This window comes from Emys orbicularis, chromosome 5 (assembly GCF_028017835.1).
Source record: "Emys orbicularis isolate rEmyOrb1 chromosome 5, rEmyOrb1.hap1, whole genome shotgun sequence".
NCBI classification, from domain to species: domain Eukaryota; kingdom Metazoa; phylum Chordata; order Testudines; family Emydidae; genus Emys; species Emys orbicularis.
Window position 1 is genome coordinate 94,313,475 of NC_088687.1, and position 26,329 is coordinate 94,339,803.

The 26,329-nt window shown below is 41.0% G+C and overlaps 1 protein-coding gene across 1 annotated transcript in view; it reads left to right on the forward strand.

Annotated features, from left to right (window-relative positions):
* SCFD2 (sec1 family domain containing 2) overlaps positions 1 to 26,329 on the forward strand; it is a 294,635-nt gene that overhangs the window by 258,453 nt on the left and 9,853 nt on the right. The window contains exons 6-7 of the mRNA XM_065405129.1: positions 5,244 to 5,389; positions 10,802 to 10,936. Coding sequence (XP_065261201.1) covers positions 5,244 to 5,389; positions 10,802 to 10,936 — 281 coding nt within the window. The remainder of the gene's footprint in view (positions 1 to 5,243; positions 5,390 to 10,801; positions 10,937 to 26,329) is intronic.

Here is a 26,329-nt window from a genome sequence, read left to right on the forward strand (position 1 = left end):
GCTTTCTGGATCAACAGAGTCCCAAAACAGCCACTTTTCTGATGGACGGGGGAGGAGGGGCTTAAAAGGAGCTCTCTCCTTCCCGCACTGTGTGGGCAACTGAGAAAGGCATGACAGACAAATGTTTTTTTCTGTAGGCTCTGCTCCAGAACAGTGGAACAAAATACCAAATCCTTACTGTAGATCAAGAGTACATGCACCTTCATTGTCCAGCACAGGTCTGTACCCCCTCTTATCCCTGCAGCACTTCCTGTTACTCCATAATATGGTGGTGTGAGCATTTTTTATCTAGAAGACTATGGCCTGCTGGTGCCAATGTGCCCAAACCACTAACAAGGACAAAGCCAAACTCTGATTCCAAAGAGAACTATCTGAAAAAAGTCCAACTTGACTGGAGTTGTCTGATTTATTATCATGTGAATGGAGTTTTTTCCTGATGGCACAGAAGGAATATATACCATTGAGGATAGCTGAAGGAAAGAGACTGGAGATGGCCCTGAACTGGAACTCTGGATCCAAGCGTTCTCAGACTCCAAACTGGATCCAAAACCTGGGAAATGCCAACTTCTACTTCTGGGTATGAAAGCAGAAAACAGGCACCTCTCCCAGTACCCCTCCTTTCCAAGGCACGCTTTTCATCACTGTTGTCTTCCCAGGACCCACAGGCCTTTACTTCAGCCCTATTTCTTCAGTGGTGCCAACTGTCCATTTCGTCCCACTTCAGAGAGCTATGAGATGAGGCTACAACCCTCTCTAATCACTTCATATATCAATTTGCACATTAGTTCTCCATCTCTCTCTAATGTGCATGGTGCACTTCGACAATCCAACATGCTAATGAAAAATTTATCCTAGAGCTTTGGATGCCTGTGGATCTAGTTTATAGCAGAAGCTTCTGATGCTGATACATTGAACGCGAGGGATGGTAATGTGGAGTCTGCAGGACTCTAAAGGTTGAAATGGTGGAATCTGAAAAACAATTATTGTAACAGTTGAAAGAATGTCAGAGAGATGGTTTTCATAACTGTGTGCCTTAAAGTCATTTTAATCCAATTAGAATAATTGTTAGAATTGACTATATTCCATCCCAGGGGAGTTTACAGTGGTTTGTAATCTATACCCAGCTGTGCAGTATGCCATGGATTTCTAAATGTGAAAGAATATAGCTCTAAAATGGGAAAAGTCAGAGGAAGAAAATGATTGCTTGAAATCGAAGTACTCACTAAATACTTGTAATCAACCTGACTTAATGAAACCCTGAGCAGAATATTTTTTATTAGCAAGTTTCTCTTTTTGAACTCCACAATGTAAATGTTTCTTATGTAAAGTATTTTCATAATATAAGGTTTTCTTGGTGTCTCAGATTGCACACGTATTAGGTCACTGTAAATTGTCTTGAAGATTCTTGGCTGAATTTTTGGAATCTGTTTCTAGGCTGAACAGAAGGATTCCTTATTTCCTTTCCTGGAATCAGAAGTGCAATATAAAAATTAATGCTTCCTTTTTAATTTTAAAGCCAGTGAATCCTAGAAAGTGCACAGAAATTTATACGAAACAAATTAAAATAAATATTTCATAAAATAAGGTCCTTTTAAAATTCCATCTTTACAATGGGTAGAAGTTAAAGCTAGACAAATATCAAATTAGAAATATGGCATACATTTTTAACAGTGAGGATGATTAACTATTGGAACAAACTATCAATGGAAGTGCTGGATTCTCCATCTCTTGAAGTCTTTAAATTAAGACTAGATACCTTCCTGGAAAGCATGCATTAGTCAAAAAAAAAACCCCAAAAAAACATTATTTGGCTCAATACACAAGTAACTAGATGAAATTATAGGGTCTGTGTTATACTGGACATCAAACTAAGTGATCTAATGGCCTTAAAATCTGACTCTGTTAACATAAACTGTAAAAATAATGGGTACACGAAAAATCAATGTTTATAAATAAGATGGGTAGTTAGTCAAGTAATTAAAGGGCATGCAGTTAATCAAGAAATGCATTAACAACAGGTTGATCTCAACAAAGAAAGCAAAACAAGACATGCTGTGATTATGTGCCAAATGCAGAGAGAACAACAACCAAACAATTGCCAGGCTCAAATCAAAATAAATAAATAAACAAAGAGAACTGTGGCTAAGAAATATGAAAACAGAAGATTCAATAAAAGCAAAAGAACACAAAATGACCATTGCTAGTGTTTGCGACTGTCTTAGTGTATCTATATGGAGTCCCTATCCTGTGGCACCATATACATACAGGGCCTGATTCTCACTGCCTTTCCCCCAGTACAGTCATTCACACACATGCAGTGGAGCTGTAATATGCTGCCAAATAAGAACTCTCCACTCACAGACACTTGTGGTAGCATTTCATGCCCACTTTGCACAGGCATAAATGACTGCACAGAATGCAAGGCAATGGGCCTCAGTGACTGGTCATTACATTTCAGAAGAAGTGGAGGGTGGAAAGTTTAAAAATTCTGATCTGAAGACGTTTTTGAAGTAAAAAAGCTGTCAATGGAAGAAGGAAGAAATTATATACAGAGCAGTCTCTGCTAATGAGAAAAATAACTATAAGAACACGACAATGGACTTTGAAATGACAAAAAATAAAATCTTTAAAAAAAAAAAAAAAAAAAAAGGAAAATGTCCAAAGCAAAAGCAACGAACTTTGCTTCATGTGGTTTTGCTTTACCTGACCTTGCTTAACAAAGAGTGCTGAGGTTCACTAGCAAAAGAAAACATTCCAGATGTGTTTTGGCCAAAAGCGATGACTTTCTTTTCATAAAGGGTTGAAGAAAGCACTTTATACAAAGGAAAAATAACTTGTGCTAGTCAGAAAAAGCTTCCTTCTAGTGTTTACATAACAGGAGAAAGCTTGGCTCTTATGGAATTTAATATAGCGGAGAGAGGGGGACCACCCCCATCAAGGGAGATACATTTTGAGTACCCCACTGAAGTATTAGGACCCTCATTTTACTCACTGGGAAAACAAGACAGAGATTAAAAGGACATTGTCAATTTAAAATCTATCTGAATTTTTTTAGCTACTATTGTTAGAAATAATATTAAAACTTACTACAGCTGACAGATATTAGAGAAAAAACTTTTTCCCCCCAGTTTATTTACTGTGTGCATTCAGTAGCACAAATTTGTGTATTTGGTAGTTTCACTATAGAATCAGTTAGGCTCCATTCCTAGAAACACACACATGCTTAACTTTACCCACAGGAGTAGACTGATGTCTATGGGACTGTTCATGTGAGTAAAGATGTGGACATATATAACTGTCTGAAGGATTGGGGCCCCCGGCCTGTCATTGGTAGGAAGCAGGTGCACTTGTCAATGGAAAGATTAGGGCCTAAATTAGTTTCCGTGGCTGTGCAGATTGTTTACACAACAAGAGAGAGAGAAGCATGTTTTTAAAACAGGAAATTATTATTGTAGAATCACAATAGTTTGCAGGGGGACTTGAACAAACACAGTACCTGAAACAGCTTTTCACTCACTTTTTAAAAATTGACTAGATTTCAAGTGACTTGCCCAAGGACATCTGAGTGAGTGTCAGTGTTGGGGTTAGAATGCAGGAGTTTCTGGCTCCCAGTCTCAGTGCATTACTAAACCACACAATGGCTACGAATAGTTAGAAAGCCAGATCCTCAGCTGTAGCACAAATGAAAATCCAATGGAGTGTTGCCCTGATATATCAGCTGTGGATCTGACCCAGATTCTTTTTCACCTAGTATTTGGACAAATAAAGAACCTGTTCCTTCAGTCCCAATACCAAATAATAATCTTGTAAGAATATTTTCAGCACTATAAAGTTCTTAATGTTTGCTGTGCAGAATACAGAGATTTGTGTGTCATTGGTGGTTTGACAGGTGATGATTCCAAAGGCCTTAATGTTAGGCATCTCTTTAAATCTACACAGTTTTGCTTTTCTTGTTATCTGTCTTTGCTGCATAGAAACATTTGGCCATTATTCCATTCATGGAAAACCAAAGTCTTTAGTATTGATTAAGCATTGTTACAAGACACCATCCCAAGGATGCAAGACACAATCCCTGCATATTGATGCATGTAGGCAGTCCTTCGTGCCTAGAGGGAGCCCCACTTATGCCAGTGGGATTGCAGGCAGATGTAAGGGCCTGCCCATTTGGATCATATTGCAGAATCGGAATGTAAACCAGCAAAATAGAATGCACCCTGAGTCCCCAGTGGTAAATTATTTGTGAGGATGAGAGTGGGGGTTTGTCTTACACTCTCTGTATCCTTTACTATTAGAGGCAGTGGGGAGAATGATGAAGAAATGAGAGCAGAAAACTAGGCAGGGAGAGAGTTGTGCAGACAGTTGGCAGGAACAACAAGCATCTCAATATAAACAATGAATTGTCCAGTAATTCTCTAACTTGAGCCATTTAAGTTTAGGAAGCGCTGTTTCCATTCTTTTTTGCGATATGGGTCAGATGGTGTGGTGATTAGAGCCAAGGACTAGAATCCTTCCTTACTAAGTCCTGGGCTTACAACTGGATATGGCTTGGGGAAATCATTTGACCATCCACTCCTTTGTGCCTCCACCTGGTGGAGAGAATTGGGTTAAAAAGTAAGGCCTCAATGAAAATTAATGTTCACATCTTAGGTTGAGCTGCTTTAAGCAAATAAATTAAAAAAAATTATAGTAATTATGAATTAGTGAGGAACATATCTCCTTTTGGATAATACTGCATCTTCCTTGGCAATTCAGAATACTTGTCACTAAGTCATCCAGTTAGTTCTACACAGCTAAGAAATGGCTTCTTGGTCACTGGACTGCAGGCAAAGGGTCAGGTACTATGTTGTGAGTAAACTTCCTTGCACGATTGTGTCACAATGAGCAGACTGAAAAATGAAGGTGCACCCTTTAACAAGGTTCTATCCCTTAAAGATCTAGTGACATAACTACCTTTTCTGCCTACTGTAGCAAACAGAATTTATGGTATTGATGTTAAATTGTTTCATAATCCAAGATGCATATGTAACTCATCCATTGTTGGCTTTGTTTACTCTCTAGGATTTGTGACTGCTTTACCGAGCTGTTCTATGCTGGGAGCATGTTTTATATACATGTTGATTTCTAAAGTCTAAAAATATTAAACTAATTTAAAATTTCTTCCTCATCATCCTTTTCCCACTGCTCATTATCAAAAAATGGAAAGACCTTTGTTCACACGGCCATGTGTTTCTGTATTGCTTCAGGCTGTGAATCATCTCTTCAACTGACATTTCAGAAGGCTACGGTTGCAGTGGACAATATCTTTAAGTCCCTCAGGGATCTTACAAGAGCTCGAATGCACATGAAACAGTTTAATTCTGTGTATGTCCCAGGAAGCAATACCTGTCAGGTAAGTAGATAATCCTTTTTCCATCTGTGTTATATTGTTCTAGTATATAGTCAAAATTACAGTTTCACAGATGTGACTAATTTACTTGTGTATGAATACAAAACATATTCTGCAACCCCACAGAATGTTTTTGGAAATAGGTTTTAGAACTGACCTAATCAGCAGCAGCCTCCTGAAGTCCTTAGTCAGTCCCGACTCAAGCAAACTCCCCTTGACTTCATTGGATTTCAGTGGGAATTTGCCTGAGTAAGGACTTCAAGATTTGGTTAACAATGATGTAGTGATATTGTATACATTTCATATGAGTGGCAGGGCTAGATCAAGACTACACAGGGCCAGAATCCACTACTGTATATTGAAATTATGTCTAGGTACCTACGTGGGACTGTGTTTCAAAGTATTTTTTCTCAGATTTCCACAATTGCTGTAAAAATTGCCTGATAATACAGTTTCTGTTTAGTGAAAGTAGTGTGATTTTCTTTTAGCACAGGTCAACCTGACCAAAGCTAGTTTCCCCCCCCACCCCCCTAAATTACATAACTTCTTCAGTTGGAAATGGACATTTGCCACATGGAAAGCACATGTAGTAATTTAAGATTTTAAAAGACCATTAAGCTTGTCCCTAGTCTTTAGCCAGAAAGATTCCTTTGAAACTTCAGTGTACTGCAGACCAACAAATGGATAAAATTACTCTAGTGGTAAGTCAAACAATGCTGTGTAGCAATGGAGCTTTGGCTATTACACAACATTGCTGAAGAGGCTGTGCAGTGGAAGAACTGTAGGAGAGGCAGGTGAAAGAGTGACAGGGATCAAGCTGCAATTCCAATGGCTGTCAAAACAGAAAACCTAATCCTGACATCTTCTGGCACTTATGACCAGAATGATGGCTGATATAGCGAATATAATCAAAATATTCATTAGGTAGCTCTGTGCAGAATACTCAGCATGATAAAAAAAAGTACTTCTGAAAGTTTCCTAGAAATGTAGTTAGCATCAGTATGTTCTTTGGTTTTAACCCACTTCTACTCATTTAGGGCCAAGTCCTGGAACACCTTTTATGGAGGTAAAGGATCCATTAATTCCTTACAGCTGCCCAACCTAGCTCTGTACTGCGCTAGCTGATCATGCAGAAGGAGATTAGGAAGAGAGATGCAGATTCACTGTGGTCAGGATCTGTGGGGTGGCTGGGACATATACAAATAAGCTCTCCTTTTCTGTCAAGCATCTGTGGATGGATCCCAAGGCCTCTCCCCCCGTGTTTAGTCGGTTTACTGCCATGCTACAGCTGCTACAAAGAGAGAGAGCTGGAGGGACCCAGGGTCCCTCTCCTTTTAAATGGAAAAGAACAAAAGTTACCATTTTATGAGTTAGAGCGCTGTGGGTTTTCTGAGTAGAGGGATTTTTCAGAGTTACCACCAAGGAGTGATGTAATAGGGGTGCACACTTCTGTATATGTTGCTCCCAGTGCCTGTCAGTTGGAGAGGAGACACCCACTGCAGGGAATCAGGAGGCACTGCATTTCCAGGTGGAACAAAAACATGAACTGGTGGGAGGAGTTGAGTGGTTACTTGAGCATTATGCTCTTCTCTGGATAAGACTATTGTTTACCGCCTCAGGTTTGATTAAGCCACCAAACAGAGCCCAGCCTATGGCTCCTTGGGCCAGGAGCCTAGCCTTAAAAACCCTAGTTTAACCTCTATTATGTACAGATAAAGTCCCCAGTCTTCAGCCCATCCTGCCAGGGGCCATGTCTATACTGAGATTTGAAACTGTGTTAGCACCTATGCAGGGTTCTTGATATTTCATAGACATTTTATCAGCATTTATATGTTTTGGGGCAGTTATTCTGATTGAGTTCATATCCCAAAATATACTGATGCTAACTGAGTTACTAGGAAACTTTAAAGAGGACTTTTCTTATCACCACAAATGTCCTGTATTAAACAAGCTAATGAATGTTTATGTAAAGTTAACCAATCAGTCATCCTCATGGTTACATGTGTCACAGGATTCCGCAACTAACGTTTCTGCTCTGCCTGCTTTTGTAATTGCTGCTCTGTTCCTGTCATTTCTCATCCTGGTTACATACACAATTTTTGGTAACCTGGTCTGTCTATATGGGACAGGTCCACTTGTTAGCAACTTCCTAGCAAGAACTGTGTTTAAACACAGTTTTATACAAAAATGTTAGCAGTGTCAAATCTCCAGACAGGATCTTAATGCAGGCATTAGGATATAAGTTCTTTGTTATTGTCAGTCTAATGTAGGAATTGAAAGAGATTACATTATTTTTTGAAAAGCATTGTAATTATTGTGGCCAAGATTTTAAAAAATGACTAGTGATTTCATGGCTCTCATTTTTTGGGTGGCCAGCCTGAGACACTCGAAGGGCCCTGATTTTCAGAGCATGGGTATCCAGGCACCCAAAATTAGGGCTGGCTAGAAAACAAGAATTCTGTTTTGCAAAAAAATGTTGAGGTTTTGACATTTGTTTTTGTTTCAGTGTGGAACAAAAATGTGACCTTTTGAAATTTTTAACAAAACAACATAAGGGAAAGAAAGGAAACCTGTCCCAGGAATAGCCGGTGTCTTGGTAGCTAGGGTCCTCATCTGGGAAGTGGGAGACCTAGGTTCAAGTCCCTGCTCTAAATCAGGCAGAGTGGGATCTTGAACCTGTGTATCCCACATTCCAGGTTCTCTCTCCTCTCCATTAGCAATTCAGGGGTGGATCTCTTTAGTAGTGCCATCCTGAACCTGAGAAACCTTCACAGGGAAATTTTCCTGTAAGCTGATATGCTCCATGAAACATTTTGGTTTTCACAAAATGGCATTTTTGGATGGAAAGAAGTTTCAAAAATATTTTTACCAGCTCTTCCCAAACTCATTAGTCACTTTTGAAAATCTTAGCTGTAAGTATTCATCTATGATGGCATTCAGATGATATCTATCCTCTATTTCATATAATAGGTTTCTGGTTAACTTTGGTTTTGATCTCTGCTCCAAATGTTTCATTTTTAATGCATTTCTATTGCTCATATGTGGCTTTAAGTGGATATTACATAGAGTTTTACACTGGAATGGCTCATTGGTAATGGAATATAGACGCTTTCATCTCTAGATCACCAGTTCAAATTCAGCCCAGGTTGATAGACACTGAAAGTTATCACCTGATAGCTATTTGGTGTACTATGAAAAGAATTTGTGGTTTCAGTCCATTCACTAATTGACAGCTGTCCATGTCACAAAAAATACCACTCCTCTCATCTATGTTGGTGTAAGGAAAATCAGACCCAATGTCTCAAAATGATTGAGGGCATGTTTACAGAGTGTGGGTGGCATTTGTGTTTTAATGTTTGGATGATATTCATATTCAGAGGGCTCTGATACTCTCATACTGAGACCTCTAAATATCAGCTCTGAGTCTGAGCGCTTCCCCCACCACCTCTGCTGAAGATCACTTCTCTTCCTTCTAGAGGAGGGTCCCTCTGATCTTAGATCATCAGGGGTAGTTTGCTGGACTTTTCCTGGGTCTTCAAAGGCAGCTGGCAGACCCCTTCCTCTTTCTGTCTTTTTCAAGGGATGACTAATAGGCTCACTGCACCCTAAATTTCAATGAGTATCTTCGGGGGAACAGGAAATGATTTACATCTTTAAATACTCCACCTGTACTGACCCCTTAACACTCGGAAGTTCAGACCATCCCAGAGTGTGCTAGAAACTCGGCCAACAGACAAGGTTTCCCATTGGGCCAATGTCACCTTGTGTGTCCTAGACCATATGAGTTAAAGGTGTAGCTTAGCAGGAGCAAGAGGAGTGCTTCCATGTGCTGCAGGGGGCAGGGACAGGCAGCACAGACCAGCTTTCAGTGAGGACATGCCACTCCACTAACCCTGAAGTTCTGGGAAGGGAACCAGCTGGCCACATCCTGAAGACAACAGAGATGAAGGGGTCTTTCCCTTCTTTTCCCCACATGGGAAACTACATCAGAATCTCAGCTTTCATTTAGAAAAACAAAACTAAGTTTTTTGCCATCATGTTTGTGAAGAAAACCAGTGAGTTTGCAGACAGCCTGAAATAATAGCTCTGAGGGATGTGAACAGCTCTAAGATCTCAGCAGAGTGTTCACTCCAAGACTCACTAACTCCAGGCGGTTCTGCCAACACCACACAAACAGAAGACTCTGGGTAAGTCTACACTAGAAACACTGCAGCAGTGCCGCTGTAGTGTAGACACTTACTACAGTGATGGAAGAGGTTGTCCTGTCAATGTAATAAATCTACCTCTCTGAGAGGCAGTAGCTAGGTCAATGGAAGAATTTTTCCACAACCTAGCAATGTCCACACTGGGGCTTAGGTCAGCTTAACTATGTCTCTCATGGGTGTGAATTTCACATGAGCAACATAGCTAGGTTGATCTAAGATTTAGATGTCGAGCAGGCCTTTGTGTGTGGCAAACATGCCCACCTAAGTAACAGACTGCCAGGGGAAGTACGTGGGTTCCCTCTACTGCCCCCTGACTCTGTGTGGGACAAGTGACCCGTGCTGACACCCCTGCTGCATCCAAAGGGATGGGGGCTCCTACTGCAACACCTGCAGGGGAAAGGGGCCCCGGCCCTGCCACCATCACTCCAAATGGAGGGTTGGGTTGGGAGGACAGAACCACAGGAGGCTGCATGTCATTATGTTATTATGAACCTAGGGCCCCAGATTGTCTTAATCTGTCCCCGTTCTCCTATGTAGCTAGGAGGCAGGAGTGGCTGGCTCTGCCAGGAGGGAGAGCTAGAGGTGCATGATCATTCCTCCAATAGCTCTTCCTGGTCTAGGAGTAGGGGCTGAATTATTATTTCACACTTTACGTGATATGACCTTCTCTAGCTACCAGGACAACCTGTTTCAAACACACTAAATTCTCTTAAAATAAACAAATCATAGTACTCATTTCTGTTTAAGTGTTCAACAAAGCCACATGTCTCCTTGAAATTATGCCTTCTGGATTCGAGATAACTTACAGGTATGGTGACAGTTCGCTGCCCTCTCTGTATGACCCTAGAGGAGCTTTGGGTTGGAGAGAAGCCTAAGCCCATATGCTCTACTCTGCTAATAACAACAGCCTCGACTGTTGACCTCTTCTCCCACAAGAATCTTCACACTTTTTTCCTTGCCTCCCTTTACACATGGAGTACACACAGCACCTGGGTAAATATTGCATTTTCAGTTAGATGAGAATCCTGTGCATATCATTGCTATGTAGTGTTGCAAATACAGTTGTTGCTTCAACCTTGTAAATGTGTCCAATCAATTTCCATTCTGTGACAAAAGCTTTTGTTTCCTTTAATGGAAATGAAACGCTAAGAAAAGCAACTAGCCACAAGTACAGGCAATTTTATTTTCAGCACATGTTCTACTTTTGCAGGCCACTTACAAGCCATTACTGAAGCAGGTGGTAGAGGAGATATTCAGTTCTGATCGACCTGACCCTGTTGATATTGAGCACCTATCTGCAGGCCTCACTGATCTCCTGAAAACTGGATTCAGCATGTTCATGAAGGTAAAGCAACCATCCCAAGTTCATATATAAAATCTGCATCTGTCCATAGTTCAACATCTCAGCCATTGCTATTATATATGGTTGTGTATCACTTCCACTAGCTGCCCAGGAAGTGGTACGCAACTGTATTTGCCTTCATCATTGTAATAACTGGATGAGATTAATGCTCAAGAAAATGAAGACCTAATTATTCCAGTAATACATATACATATGTGTGAACATAGGTGTATATATCTATATGGAGAGATATAAATGTGTGTCTATTTATATTATTACACATGTGTATTTATTTCAGTTTTTAAAAACTATGTCAGAAAAGCAGCTCCTGAATTATGAACTTTCTGTATGTATCTTGACCAAGCTGTAACAACTTCATTTTGAAGGTGCAGCCTTTTGCCTTCTCCGTTGTCTGTTGCTTCCATGTTGGGCTGAAATTCAAAAGGCTGGTGGCAAAAGAATAACAAGAGAGGACCATTGACTTTAAGTGCTCTCCTATCAAAATGGAATAACTGTAAACAATAGATTGGCTCCCAACCCAGAGAACTATTTAGCCAGGGAGAGGTCATCTTGGCAACAAAGGCAGGAGGCTGTGATCAGTCAGGGAAGCTGAGGAGGATGTCACCTGACAAAGGGGGCAAAAAGTTATAAAAGGGGCAAGAGCTGCACTTCTGAGGGCCATGTTTCTCCAGCTCAAGATGAGGGAGGGGTAACCCAACCTGCAGAAGCCTGGGTGAGGCAGGGGACCCTGCCTACTCTCCTAAACGCAGATAGTCTCCAAGTTTCAGAGTAGCAGCCGTGTTAGTCTGTATCCGCAAAAATAACAGGAGTACTTGTGGCACCTTAGAGACTAACAAATTTATTAGAGCATAAGCTTTCGTGGGCTACAACCCACTTCTTCGGATGCATATAGAGTGAAACATATATTGAGGAGATATATATACACACATACAGAGAGCATGAACAGGTGGGAGTTGTCTTACCAAGTCTGAGAGGCCAATTAAGTAAGAGAAAAAAAACTTTTGAAGTGATAATAAAGATAGCCCAGTACAGACAGTTGATAAGAAGCAAGTGTGAGAATACTTACAAGGGGAGATAGATTCAATGTTTGTAATGGCTCAGCCATTCCCAATCCCTATTTAGCCCTGAGTTGATTGTGTCTAGTTTGCATATCAATTCCAGCTCAGCAGTCTCTCTTTGGAGTCTGTTTTTGAAGTTTTTCTGTTTTAAGATAGCCACCCTCAGGTCTGTCAAAGAATGGCCAGACAGGTTAAAGTGTTCTCCCACTGGTTTTTGAGTATTATGATTCCTGATGTCAGATTTGTGTCCATTAATTCTTTTACGTAGAGAAGAATTTGGCCAATGTACATGGCAGAGGGGCATTGCTGGCACATGATGGCATATATCACATTGGTAGATGTGCAGGTGAACGAGCCCCTGATGGTATGGCTGATGTGATTAGGCCCTATGATGGTGTCACTTGAATAGATATGTGGACAGAGTTGGCATCGGGCTTTGTTACAAGGATAGGTTCCTGGGTCAGTGTTTTTGTTTTTGTTCAGTGATGTGTGGTTGCTGGTGAGTATTTGCTTTAGGTTGGGGGGTTGTCTGTAAGCGAGGACAGGTCTGTCTCCCAAGATCTGTGAGAGTAAAGGATCATCTTTCAGGATAGGTTGTAGATCTCTGATGATGCGCTGGAGAGGTTTTAGTTGGGGGCTGAAGGTGACAGCTAGTGGTGTTCTGTTATTTTCTTTGTTGGCCCTGTCTTGTAGGAGGTGACTTCTGGGTACTCGTCTGGCTCTGTCAATCTGTTTTTTCACTTCAGCAGGTGGGTATTGTAGTTTTAAGAATGCTTGATAGAGATCTTGTAGGTGCTTGTCTCTATCTGAGGGATTGGAGCAAATGCGGTTATATCTTAGACAATGGATCGTGTGGTGTGTCCTGGATGGAAGCTGGAGGCATGTAGGTAAGTGTAGCGGTCAGTAGGTTTCCGGTACAGGGTGGTATTTATGTGACCATCGCTTATTAGCACAGTAGTGTCCAGGAAATGGACCGCTTGTGTGGATTGATCTAGGCTGAGGTTGATGGTGGGATGGAAATTATTGAAATCATGGTGGAATTCCTCAAGGGCTTCTTTTCCATGGGTCCAGATGATGAAGATGTCATCAATGTAGCGCAAGTAGAGTAGGGGCGTTAGGGGACGAGAGCTAAGGAAGCGTTGTTCTAAGTCAGCCATAAAAATGTTGGCATACTGTGGGGCCATGCGGGTACCCATAGCAGTGCCGCTGACTTGAAGGTATATATTGTCCCCAAATGTGAAATAGTTGTGGGTGAGGACAAAGTCACAGAGTTCAGCCACCAGGTTAGCTGTGACATTATCTGGGATACTGTTCCGGATAGCTTGAAGTCCATCTTTGTGTGGAATATTGGTGTAGAGGGCTTCTACGTCCATAGTGGCCAGGATGGTGTTTTCTGGAAGATCACCGATGGATTCTAGTTTCCTCAGGAAGTCAGTAGTATCTCGAAGATAGCTAGGAGTGCTGGTAGCGTAGGGTCTGAGGAGAGAGTCCACATAACCAGACAAGCCTGATGTTAGGGTGCCAATGCCTGAGATGATGGGGCGTCCAGGATTTCCAGGTTTATGGATCTTGGGTAGCAAATAGAATGTCCCTGGTCGGGGTTCTAGGCATGTGTCTGTACAGATTTGTTCCTGTGCTTTGTCAGGAAGTTTTTTTAGCAGATGGTGTAGTTTCTTTAGGTAATCCTCAGTGGGATCAGAGGATAATGGCCTGTAGAATGTGGTGTTAGAGAGCTGTCTAGCAGCCTCTTGGTCATATTCCAATTTATTCATGATGACGACAGCACCTCCTTTGTCAGCCTTTTTGATAATGATGTCAGGGTTGTTTCTGAGGCTGTAGATGGCGTTGTGTTCAGCATGGCTGAGGTTATGGGGCAAGTGATGTTGCTTATCCACAATTTCAGCCTTTGCACGTTGACGGAAGCAATCTATGTAGAAATCCAGTCTGTTGTTTCGACCGTCCGGAGGAGTCCACGCAGAATCCTTTTGTTTGTAGTGCTGGTAGGGGGGATTCTGTGGGTTAGTATGCTGTTCAGAGGTATGTTGGAAATATTCTTTGAGTCGGAGACGTCAAAAGTAGGATTCTAGGTCACCGCAGAACTGTATCATGTTCGTGGGTCTGGAGGGACAAAAGGAGAGGCCCCGAGATAGGACAGACTCTTCTGCTGGGCTAAGAGTATAGCTGGAAAGGTTAACAATATTGCTGGGTGGGTTAAGGGAACTACTGTTGTGGCTCCTTGTGGCATGTAGCAGTTTAGATAGTTTAGTGTCCTTTTTCCTTTGTAGAGAGGCAAAGTTTGTCTTGTAAATGGCTTGTCTAGTTTTTGTAAAGTCTATCCATGAGGAAGTTTGTGTGGAAGGTTGGTTTCTTATGAGAGTATCCAGTTTTGAGAGCTCATTCTTAATCTTTCCCTGTTTGTTGTATAGGACTCCCAAAGGAAGGGGGCGCTAGTGAGGGGTATTGCGGTTAGGGAAGTTGTGTTCTATATGATCTGTTCTTTCTCTTAGGCGTTTATGATTAAGTACAAGAGAGCGGTGGTATTAGAGTTTGTGCAAAGTGCCTGTGTGTGTGTGTGTGTGTTACATGCTTCGCTACTGCCATGTGCCTCCTGAGAGAGTTAAATGGTAAACCAGAAGGCTCACACTTTCGGAGTAGTCCTGGGAGAGGGTGTGTTTAAGCAATAGGGGAAGCTGAAGGGTCAGCATTGAGCCCAGGAGCTAGGCAGCTGGACAAGGGGTTCCAACTGTCAGGAGGGAGTGTTAGACACAGGGTCTGCAATCCAACAGTGTGCCTAGGGACCCCAGAGACAGTAGCGTAGCTGGGGGGGAGCAGGGTGCTTCAGTCGCTCCGGGTCTTCGGTGGCAATTCGGCGGTGGGTAATTCGGCGCGGCGGGTTCTTCGGCAAGACTTGGGTTTTTCTTTTTTTTCCCTTTTTTTTTCTTTGCTGTTTCGCAGCGGGTGGCGCCTTTTTTTCTGTGTTCACTCCCCCTGCTCTTAGAACCTGGCTACGCTGCTGCCCAGAGACTGCCCATTCAGGCTCCAGGAGTCTTAAACCACCCAGTGATCTAGAGGCTTGGATTCCCCTCTCAGCCATCTGATGGGCAGCTGCCAGGGGGTGCCTAACCAGATCTGTGACAGGAGGATGAGCATGGGTATTATTATGCTGGAAGGTATTAATGGGTTCCATCAACCAGCTGTTTGATCTATACACAGTTGCAGAAGCAGTTAATCTGTGGTTCTGCTAACCAAATGCCAGGGCTACGTGTGTTTCCATTTTCCCGTCATTCAGTTTTCCAATGTTCCCCAAAATCAAGAGGTTCGGCTCTGCCTAGAACATTCCCTGAAATTTTGGAATTGGTTGGATGTGGCATTCAAAAGGTATTGTTTTAAATACAGACAAACAAATAGAAATGTCAGAGTTGAGTGTAAGACCTCACAAGCTCTGCCAAAAATGCTTTGTACTTGCTATCAGTGTGGGTACGTCTATACCCAGCCGCTAGTTCGGCGGCTGGCAATCGAACTTGTCTGGACGCGATAAGTCGAACCCGGAAGTGCTCGCCGTCGACTGCGGTACTCCTGCTCGGCGAGAGGAGTACCGCGGAGTCGACGGGGGAGCCTGCCTGCCGCGTGTGGACCGAGGTAAGATCGAACTAAGGTACTTCGAACTTCAGCTACGTTATTCACGTAGCTGAAGTTGCATACCTTAGTTCGATTTGGGGGGTTAGTGTAGACCAAGCCTGTATAAGAGGATTCTTGTTGTGTTAGTTTACAGTAAATTATTATCAGCCACAAAGTGTAACATGCCTTTATTTTTTTGCCTGATTTTCATATCTCTATCCCACAATTGTATCTACATTTACAAAAGAGCCAGCTGCCTATTTAGGTGCCTAAATGAAGTGGCCAGATTTTCAAAAGCGCTTAGCACCCAGCAGCTTCCATTGTACTCAGATCCCTGATACTAATGTCACTATGTATAAAATAGGGCTGTCAAGCTATTAAAAAAATTAATCACAATTAATCACGCAATTAAAAAAATTAATCTCGATTAATAGCGCCATTAATTGCGCTGTTAAAAAATAATAGAATACCATTTATTTAAATATTTTTTGATGTTTTCTACATTTTCAAATATATTGATTTCAACAACAACATAGAATACAAAGTGTACAATGCTCTCTTTATATTTATTTTTTATTACAAATATTTGCACTGTAAAAAACAAAAGAAATAGTATTTTTCAATTCACCTCATACAAGTACTGTGGTGCAATCTCTTTATCACGAAAGTTGAACTTACAAATGGAGAATTATGTACAAAAAAATAACTGCATTCAAAAATAATACAATATAAAACTTTAGAGCCTACAAGTCCACTCAGTCCTACTTCAGCCAAAGGCTCAGACAAACAAGTTTGGTTACAATTTTCAGGAGATAATGCTCCCCGCTTCTTGTTTACAATGTCACCTGAAACTGAGAACAGGCGTTCACATAGCACTGTTGTAGCCGGTGTTGCAAGATATTTACATGCCAGATGCGCTAATGCTTCGTATGTCTCTTCCTCTTCAACCACCATTCCATAGGACATGCATCCATGCTGATGATGGGTTCTGCTCGATAACGATCCAAAGCAGGGCGGATCGACGCATGTTCATTTTCATCATCTGAGTCAGATGCCAGAGGGTTGATTTTCTTTTTTGGTGGTTCAGGTTCTGTAGTTTCCGCATGGGAGTGTTGCTCTTTTAAGACTTCTGAAAGCATGTTCCACACCTCGTCCCTCTCAGACTTTGGACGGCACTTCACATTCTTAAACCTTGGGTCGAGTGCTGTAGCTATTTTTAGAAATCTCACATTGGTACCTTCTTTGTGTTTTGTCAAATCTGAAGTGAAAGTGTTCTTAAAATGAACATGTGATGGGTCATCATCCGAAACTCCTATAACATGAAATATATGGAAGAATGTGGGTAAAACAGGATGTGGGAGACATACAATTCTCCCCAAGGAGTTCAGTCACAAATCTAATTAACACATTATTTTTTTAACAAGCATCATCAGCATGGAAGCATGTGCTCTGGAATGGTGGCCGAAGCATGAAGGGGCATACGAATGTTTAGCATATCTGGCACATAAATACCTTGCAACGCCGGCTACAAAAGTGCCATGCAAATGCCTGTTCTCACTTTCAGGTGACATTGTAAATAAGAAGCAGGCAACATTATCTCCCGTAAATGTAAACAAACTTGTTTGTCTTAGTGATTGGCTGAACAAGAAGTAGGACTGAGCAGACTTGTAGGCTCTAAAGTTTTAAAATGTTTTGGTTTTGAGTGCAGTTATGAAACAAAAAAAATCTACATTTGTAAGTTTCACTTTCACGATAAAGAGATTGCACTACAGTACTTGTATGAGGGGAATTGAAAAATACTATTTCTTTTATTTATCATTTTTACAGTGCAAATATTTGTAATAAAAATAATATAAAGTGAGCACTGTACACTTTGTATTCTGTATTGTAATAGAAATCAATATATTTGAAAATGTAGAAGAACATCCAAAAATATTTAATAAATTTCAATTAGTATTCTATTGTTTAACAGTGCGATTAATCACGATTAATTTTTTTAATCGCGATTAATTTTTTTTAGTTAAACATGTGAGTTAACTGTGATTAATCAACAGCCCTAGTATAAAGATACACTGTCAGGGTTGGAAGACCTAAAACTGACCCACAGTTCTTTGCCTCTGGAAGATCTTTCCACACCTGTGTGATTTCTGAAAAACAATCCATGCTGTAACTCCAAGAAAGAAAGAAAGAAAGAAAGAAAGAAAGAAAGAGAACAGACATTCCACTATCAAAGTGTATAAACGAGCTGGTGCACACATGATGTTTGAAATGACTGGTTTTATTTACTGGAGATTTCCCTGTAATTCACACCTGCATTTATTTGATTTTATTTGCTTGTTTATTTTTTTTATTTTTGAGGCAGGAACATAAATTACAGGTTTCAGAGTGGTAACCATGTTAGTCTGTATCAGCAAAAAGAACGAGGAGTACTTGTGGCACCTTAGAGACTAACAAATTTATTTGAGCATAATAAATTTATTAGTCTCTAAGGTGCCACAAGTACTCCTCATTCTTTTTGAACATAAATTAGTTTTTCTAAAAACATATGTGTGGTCTCCAGAAAGTATAACATTCAGATAGAGCCATTTTCAACATTGACCAGTTGCTAGGTCTACCCAATTGTTGTTATTACACTAGCACCTATATGCCATCTAAGTCGAGGTCCCATTGTGCTAGGTGCTGTACAGTCATATACCAAAATCGGTCTCTTCTCCAGAGAGTGGACAATCTCAGGCCACACTCCTGCAGCTGGACCTGTGCAGGCAAACCCTGAAGCCTGCGCAGAGCCCCATTGCTCCATACTGACATAATGGTGAATTCCCATGGATTGCTTAAGGCAAGATGTAACTTGTTGAGGGGGCACTAACTAATGGGGTTGGGGAGGGAAAAGAGTAGATGAAATCCTTGAGAAACGGCAGAAAAGGGAGGGAGTTATGGGCATAGCCAGTGACTGAGCTGTAAGTTGACATCTCCTGAAATATGTTTTTTTTTCCCCTGGAAAATGTGAGATACTAAAAGAGATTTGTAATCATACATGTGTTCATTCTTTCAGTAGTTGTCATGAATCATTCTCTGTTGTTCTGCCAAGGGTCTCTTCTGTTGGTTGCTCTGGACATTTTTCATCTGTCTCCTCAACGTTTTAAGAATCAGTACCCAGCCACCAGTTAGTCTTTCAAAATGCACTGTATCAACAAAGCTCTCTTCATGCCGGAATCACCCATGTCAGTAGGGCAAGCAGTTGCTTTGACTCCAAGATATTATTGTTAGTTACACAACACCAAGATATGCCTGGCATTTTACAGGCAAATAAGACAGTGTAATCAATATGCTCCCCTGCAAGACTCACCGAGTTCTGTTACAGTTCAGCATTTATGATATCACACTTTCTTCCATGATAAATTATGATGTCACAGACACTTTACTGAGACATCACTGAATGAAGCAAGTGAATTATAAAGGAGAGCACTTTTTATGTGCACCCAGATATGGGAACCAGCTATGATGAGTAAGGAAATACTTCTATACATGTTAGTTAGATTGGATTTTGTTAAAATTATGTTTTTCTAAAATTTACTTGACTGTGTCATGGTTCTTAAAATGATGAAGAAATTAAATTACCTATCAGCGTATAATTGGTCAATATAATTACCAGGCTAACTCTCCAGTCTCCTGATTGCACTCTTGTCAAACGGGGGGGGGGGGGGGGGGAGGGAGGGAGACACTTTCACAAAGTGTGGAAAAAGAAGAAAGGGGCAAGGATATGTGAAAAGAAGATCTTACCACTTTTCTCTGTCTTCTCTCATGTTTATCTCCTTTCTTCTGTTTCTGTCTCCTCTGCTTTTCTTTTTCTTCTCCACCCCTCACCCGCTGTTTTGCCCCTTCCTTTTGGGGAAGCCCAATTAGTGGAATTCAGATCAAGGTTTGGGTACCCTCCTCTTCCATCTAAGTATAAGACTGTTCTGATTTGTGTTTCCAGATCAGAGAGAGATCCTTTGTTCAAACCCCTCCAATTTCAGGGATATTGGAAATGTGTTGATCTGTTAAGTGGGATGAACAAAAATGTATCGATATACAAAAGTAAAAGTGGAGCATTTCTGGGGAACGTAAAAAGTGCTGCCTTTTGGGACCTCAGTGTAAATATAACAAAACTGTGGCCTTATTCTTCTGCTGCAGGTTGTGAGTAATGGGAGTTGCTCAGACCTTGCAATGAGAGACTCAGAACCCCCGAGAATATATTCCATCACATAATATATGAGTTTGGTAGCAACAGCCTTGCAAGAAATGCTTGCCATTTGCAAGAGTGAGCCTCCAAAAAGCAGGTGTATTTGGGGTAGCAAAAGTAGTATCGAGTGGACAATTAAACAGACAAATGGACACACCCAAACAAACATACATTCGTTAATTTTCTCTCTTCCCTCCCCCTCCATACTCTCCCCCCCCAAAAAAAACTCTCCCCTTGTCTGTGAGAAAGACAACTTTTAAAGCCTTCATAATCTATGTCACTGTTTTCTCTTGTCTTTGAGTCATTCTAGGCTTTTAAGTTTTCTTTTTATGGTCTTTCAGCAACATACACTTATCACCTTAAATGCCTGTAAATCTGCTAGTAATATAAAGCAAATATAAATGCATAACAGATGTGCAGGTATGAATATTTCATGGACACAAAACTGTCTTCGCTTCCTTCACATTTTCTCCTCTGCATGTTGTTTAGACCTGTGGCTGGGTGCTGCATTACAATGTGAGAGATTCTGAGCCAGCCAGTGATCTGTATTCATCACATAGGAGATGTTTCACAGATTTCCCCCTTTTTGCATGATTATCACGTTCTGTGATTATTTCACAAGCAGCCTGAAATTTGTTGTCCCTTAAATGTGTGACAACTCAAACAAATTAAACAAGTGGAGTTTGATCATTAAAGTTACATTTGGTGAGTTATGTGTTAAGAGTCCAGCCAAAAGCAGCCTCTCCTAGCCCATGTCCAGTAGAATACACCACCCTCCTGGACTCTACAGCCACGCTCAAAGGGACTAGTTCTTCATTCAGTTCACATCTGCCTAGGACAGTTACTTTCCATAGAGGAATGTGTGACCTTACTTTCTCAATTGCGTTCATTAGGAACATAACATCTGGGGACATGCCGAGCATGCTGGATGACTCAACAGTAGTCAGCCAGGGAAGGACCCAACTACATATTACCATGCTCAGTGTATCCCCTTGCCTGGCTGAATATTTGTTCAATCAGAGAAGATTAAAGATGCCACTCACCCAATAGTTGTGTCTCTGGCTGACATGTCTGTTCTGGAGCTCAGCCAAGGAGATAGGGAAGGGCTCCTTTGTGTCCAAGATTCCTCCTTCTCTAGTGGTACTCCAAACCAAATGGTGATTTAAAGAGGACACATTTCATTTATATCAATTGCTTTATACAAGAGTGCTCAGCTACGTCCCTACTTCATTCATGGGCAGGAGAGATTCCCCTAATAAATGGGTGCTGTCTTTATTCTAACTTGTACTCCCAAGGCCTGGAACTTGGGAATATCTTCCCGGAGAGCTTTGCAAGTGGGTTACTCCGATGGGTTGTGTGGCCCCAGTGAGGTGGTTAAAGACAGGTATGAGGGAGTGTGAGATGGAAAAAGCTCAGTTCTTTACATTCTCTTAACCACCAAACCACTCCACAACTTCCTACAGAGGAGCTTTTCCCTTTTAGCCATTCAGGGTGGGTTTTTCTCTCCATTGCATTGACAATCCCACATCACTGTCCACCTCTGCTCATGTTCTGCCCAGAAGGCTACAGAATTGAGCTCCTCGTGCATCTTTTTTTCCTATTAGGGATATTCAAAAATATTTTCCCTCCCTCCATCTCATGAGTCACAGCTTTCAAGGGGAGGTCCTATCCCTAGTGTCCAGCCCAGTTACTCAGCTGGGTGTTGAGCATCTTTTTGGGAAAAGGAGGGAGAAGGACTTCTCCTAGACCAAAGGACAGTGGCTGGAGTAGCCTCCATGGTGTTAGAGGCCCCCTGTCTGAATGGTCGGGGGGAATGTCTGGGGGATCTGTGCTGTGATGGATCCTCCCGCCCATCTCTGCCCCCTCTGTGGACAGCTGCACATGGGGATCCCCTTTGGAATTGGGCTCACAAATCTCATCTCCCACACACCCAGCAGAACCGTACCAGTTCGGCTACAGGAGGTACCTCCACACCACAAAGAAGGGCAGGGATTTGCCCCTTTGCACAGATGCCTGAGTGAGTTTTTTTGATTTAGCTCTAAAACTTACCTCTGTGCTGCACTGAAAGAAAAGCCTTGCATCCCAAGACTATTAGATCGACAGAATAACAGGTTTGTTTTGCGGCAGAGTGCAGCAGAGGCCTATACCGCTACAGCCACCTTTTCTGCATTTATATTTCTTGGTGTTAAATTATTGCCTCTGAGAGTTGCTTTTTTTTCAGCAGTTGATTCAAAGAACTTTGTATCCTGCCAGAGCATGAGGTCTGTTCTCATTTGAATAGTAATGGTGTGTTGTGTAAAACTATTTCATTTATTAATGATATTTTCTTACCTTGGAATGTTGTTTGGTATAGTAGCTGCTGTTTATGGATAGATATGTAATCAGGGTCAATAACTTCACTTTAATCAGTTCTTAATGGCACTTCAGTTTTGCTCATTCTGTATGAAGAACCATATCATTGGACACAATAAAATGGCTCTTGGCTTACACATATCCCAGAATATCTCTTAGTGGGCCTGCCCCATATGTTTTATATCAATAGAAAATGGGTATGCATGATAACTCTCAGCCTTCTGTTTTTCCTGACCAGAGGCTCAGCTATTCAGATATCCAGATCCCAAATTAACTCTTCCACCATGCTAGCTGATGCATAACTATCAGTGCAAGCCAAGGTACTGGGCCAGATCCTCATCAGAAATTCATTGGAGTCAATGGAGCTGCACTGATTCACACTGGTTGAGTATCTGATGACGAATACTGTATAGCCCAGTGAAGAAAAAAAAAGAATAAATTATTAGAAATGCTTATATAGAGAGCTGGGTAAAATGTTTATAATTAAAATTCATTTAATGGAAAATCATCTGTTAGATGGATGTTTTGCAAAGTTGATAACAAGCGATTTTACTTAGTCTTAAATTTTTTGACAAAATTCAATGCAATTTTTTTTTTTAATTTTAAAGTGATTATGACACATTTCCATTTTACTTTTTCCAATTTTGATCTGGGATGGTTGGTTGTGATTGGTCACAGAAGTGATATATTAGGTCTAGTTTCCTGGTTGCCTGAGCTCTGACCCTTCTGGGTTAGAAGAGTTATTTTGACTGATTTTTCTTAGAGGAAATGGCTGCATTTTTGTGACCTCTAAATTAGTAAAAACAAACCTGTCAACTGAGCCACTCCCTGCTGGAGTTGGGAACCTGCTTTGCCTCCCCATTTCATGTGGTCCATACAGTGTTGTCAAGGGGCATTGACCCTTCCTGATGATCCCCAAAACACACCAAAGGGAAAGCACTCCAACCACTAAAGTCCCTAGGAGAAAATTCCAGGACTGGCAATTGTAGGGACAAAGGTCCTCATGAGCAGCTAGGTTCAGATAAGTATCCAAACTCCAAGATTCCTCCTTCACTAGATTTATTTGATAGCTTGGCTATGTTGATGTAGTTTTACAATATGCTTGTATATGTAGTCTGGCTTCAGTGAAGCTGATTCACCCTGCATCTTTACCTGTGATTTGGTTACATTAATGCTGGGATTTTCATGTTTATTTTATTCTCCTCATAGTTATAGTATACTAGTCTTAGGAGTATTGGGTACACTATAGAATCCTGGTGGCACATAGGCTGGCTTCTCTGCTGCCATGCTATATCAATAATGCCAGCAACCATAACCATCATGCTTGCAGTGTCAATCTCACTTCTCATACTTTATCTGCCCAAACTTGTGGTGTAAAGTTATACGTCTTGTCCATGATATTTGCAAGACCTGGGCCTGGTATGTATTCCTGTGCTACTTCTGGAGGTGGAGCCAAAGTGCATGTGTCCCTTGCCACTTCTGTCACCATCTCACTAAATACGCATCTCTGCATGTGCCTCTGAGAGGAGACTTTCTGTGCATTACCTTGTCTTCTCCTGTCTTCTCTCCACCAATCTAAATTACCAAAGATGGTTGCCATGGTAATTTCTAATGATTTTTAGACTGGGGCAAAATTTCTAAATCAAGATGTTTTGAAGTGAATTTCTATAGGTGATTTGCAAAACATTTTGGGATCACTGACAATTCATATTAAAAATGAGATTTTGAGGACTTGAAAACCTTGTGAAACAAACTGGTGAAAAGTGTGTGCTATTTTCGGAAAGGAAAAAAACCTCCAATTTTAACTAGGCATAGTTTGTAGAAGCATGACAGAATGTGTGTTGCTTTTTGTTACAGTTCATTTTTATTCTTCTTCTGTAACACAGAGTTGAGTTGTGTTTAGCCACATGGAGCTAGCCTCTTCAAAAGAGAGAGCCTTGGGTGGTTGTATTATCAAATGGAAATATGTTGGCAGAAACCCACATTCTTAACAAGCCAAATATTTTGTACCCAAAGTATTGTCCTCCTCCAAAACACTTGTGCATAGCATAATAAAATTACAGGTTCCAAACCCTTTTCATGGCAACTTTAATTTAATTTAGAGCTTGCATGCCTAATAGTTGGTATTTTTTAATATGCATTTCTGGAATTTGTGGTTTGAATTTCAGTTTTCTGAAAAATAATACATTTTATATATGAACCATGTGTTTGGATAGAGGCTTATTTTGACGGATGGAAATGATTTGTCAAATATTTTCTCCCTTTCTATATCCATGAAAGGTTACGTTAGGTAACCTTATAATAAGTTTCTAGATTTATACGTACATGTTTACAATGAGTTTCTTAGTCCCTTGATAAAGTTCTTAAGGAGGACATTCTGATGTGAATATCTAAATTTTAAATTCTTCAAATCTAACTCTTTGATCACCACCTTTGTTCTGTGTGGCAACTAAAATAACACTAGGAATTGGGAAGCAGCCATGTACAGTTTGTTCACAGCTAGCCTTTGGACTGACATCTTAAAGCTAATAGTTCTTATACTGCATAGGAGTACCCTAGCACAAGCGCTTTGGCCAACATTCATGTTTTACCATCTTTGTGAACAGTTTGTTCTTCAGTGTTGTGGCAGTTGCCCATGCAGTTTGCTGTAAACTCCCTGTAATACTCCAGCACCTAAGCTATTTTATAATCCTATCTGGCCTACTTTTTACTGGACTGTTTAGACCTTACTTGAACTCCTCACAGTATTTGTAATAAGAATGGATTTGGTATTTTAATTAAGATAACAATACATTTTATGCAGCCATTGTTCAGCATTGGGAAATTAGGGAAAGCCTGTGTACAGGTTAAAAATGAGTTATATTGACTTAATGGTGGTTTGTGGATTTCATTGGAAAGGAGCTGCATGCAGTTCTTGAATTGGGGGTATGCAGGACTATGTGATAACCATACTTGTCCCTGCTGCCAGCAGAATAAAGATGAATGAGGGAAGGCTAGGAGAGCAAACAACATACATACACACAGTGTTCAGGCACTGGCTGTATGTAAATTATCTGCCCTAATTTTAAACTCCTGAAGAGCCAGCCCAAGAGCTCTGCACCTGGTAGCAGCACTTGATCGAGACCACTGCTTTATCAAAGGCAGTTTGCTTGGAGAGCTTGGAAACCTCCTGCTGGTTTCAAAGGGAAAAGCCACAGAGGGAACCTCCTCTTCCGAAGACTGCCAGTCAGCTCCAGAAGGGAAATCATGAACTGGACTGCTGGCCAAGAAACTGCCCAAGGACTAAATATAGGATAGGCACAATAAAGAACAGAGGAGGAGCTGTACTCCAGGGAGCTGGAGCCACCAGGATCAAAGAGAGATGCCGTGGGTGGTAAAAGGAAATGGAACCATGCTCCACCGAAACATAGATTGCTACTTTCATTTTATAGAATGATGCTGGCAAAAACAATAACGAAAAGAACAAATTAAGCTGTTCTCAGTCCTCAGAACCAAACGTTTTGAGCCTCATGCATAGGGACGTGGTGTTATAACAAGAGGGATTGTGATGGTTCCACTGGCATCATGTCCAAAGGATCTGCTGAGTCTGACCCAGGACAATATCAGTGGAACTGTCCTATCAATACATAACTCTAGAAAACAGCAAAATAAGCAAGTTAATTGAGCCAGTAGAATTTGTTAAATGAAAACAATGAAAATGACGATGAATATTTGCATTGTTTTATTTATTTATTTTTTAAAATGAAAACAGTATTTTATTTGGTCTTAAACATCCCATACAGAGGTTGCAACCCAAACATTGCAGCATTGTTCTACTGCAGGAGAGCACCAACATGAAACTGTCTAGAGACTGATTTGAAATTAAAGTAGACCTGACTAATCTAGTTACGTTGGATGAATTGCAAAGAGTAGTTAGTCTACAAAGTACGTTAGACGTTTGTAATTCAGATTTCACAAAACAGTAAAAGCTGTGTTATCTGGCACTTTATATTGGTTATTAGAAAAGGTTCAGAAAAGGGCAACAGAAATTATTAGAGGTATGGAATGGCTTCTGTAGGAGGAGAGATTAATAAAACTGAGACTTTTCAGCTTGGAAAAGAGACGACGAAGGGGGGATATGATCGA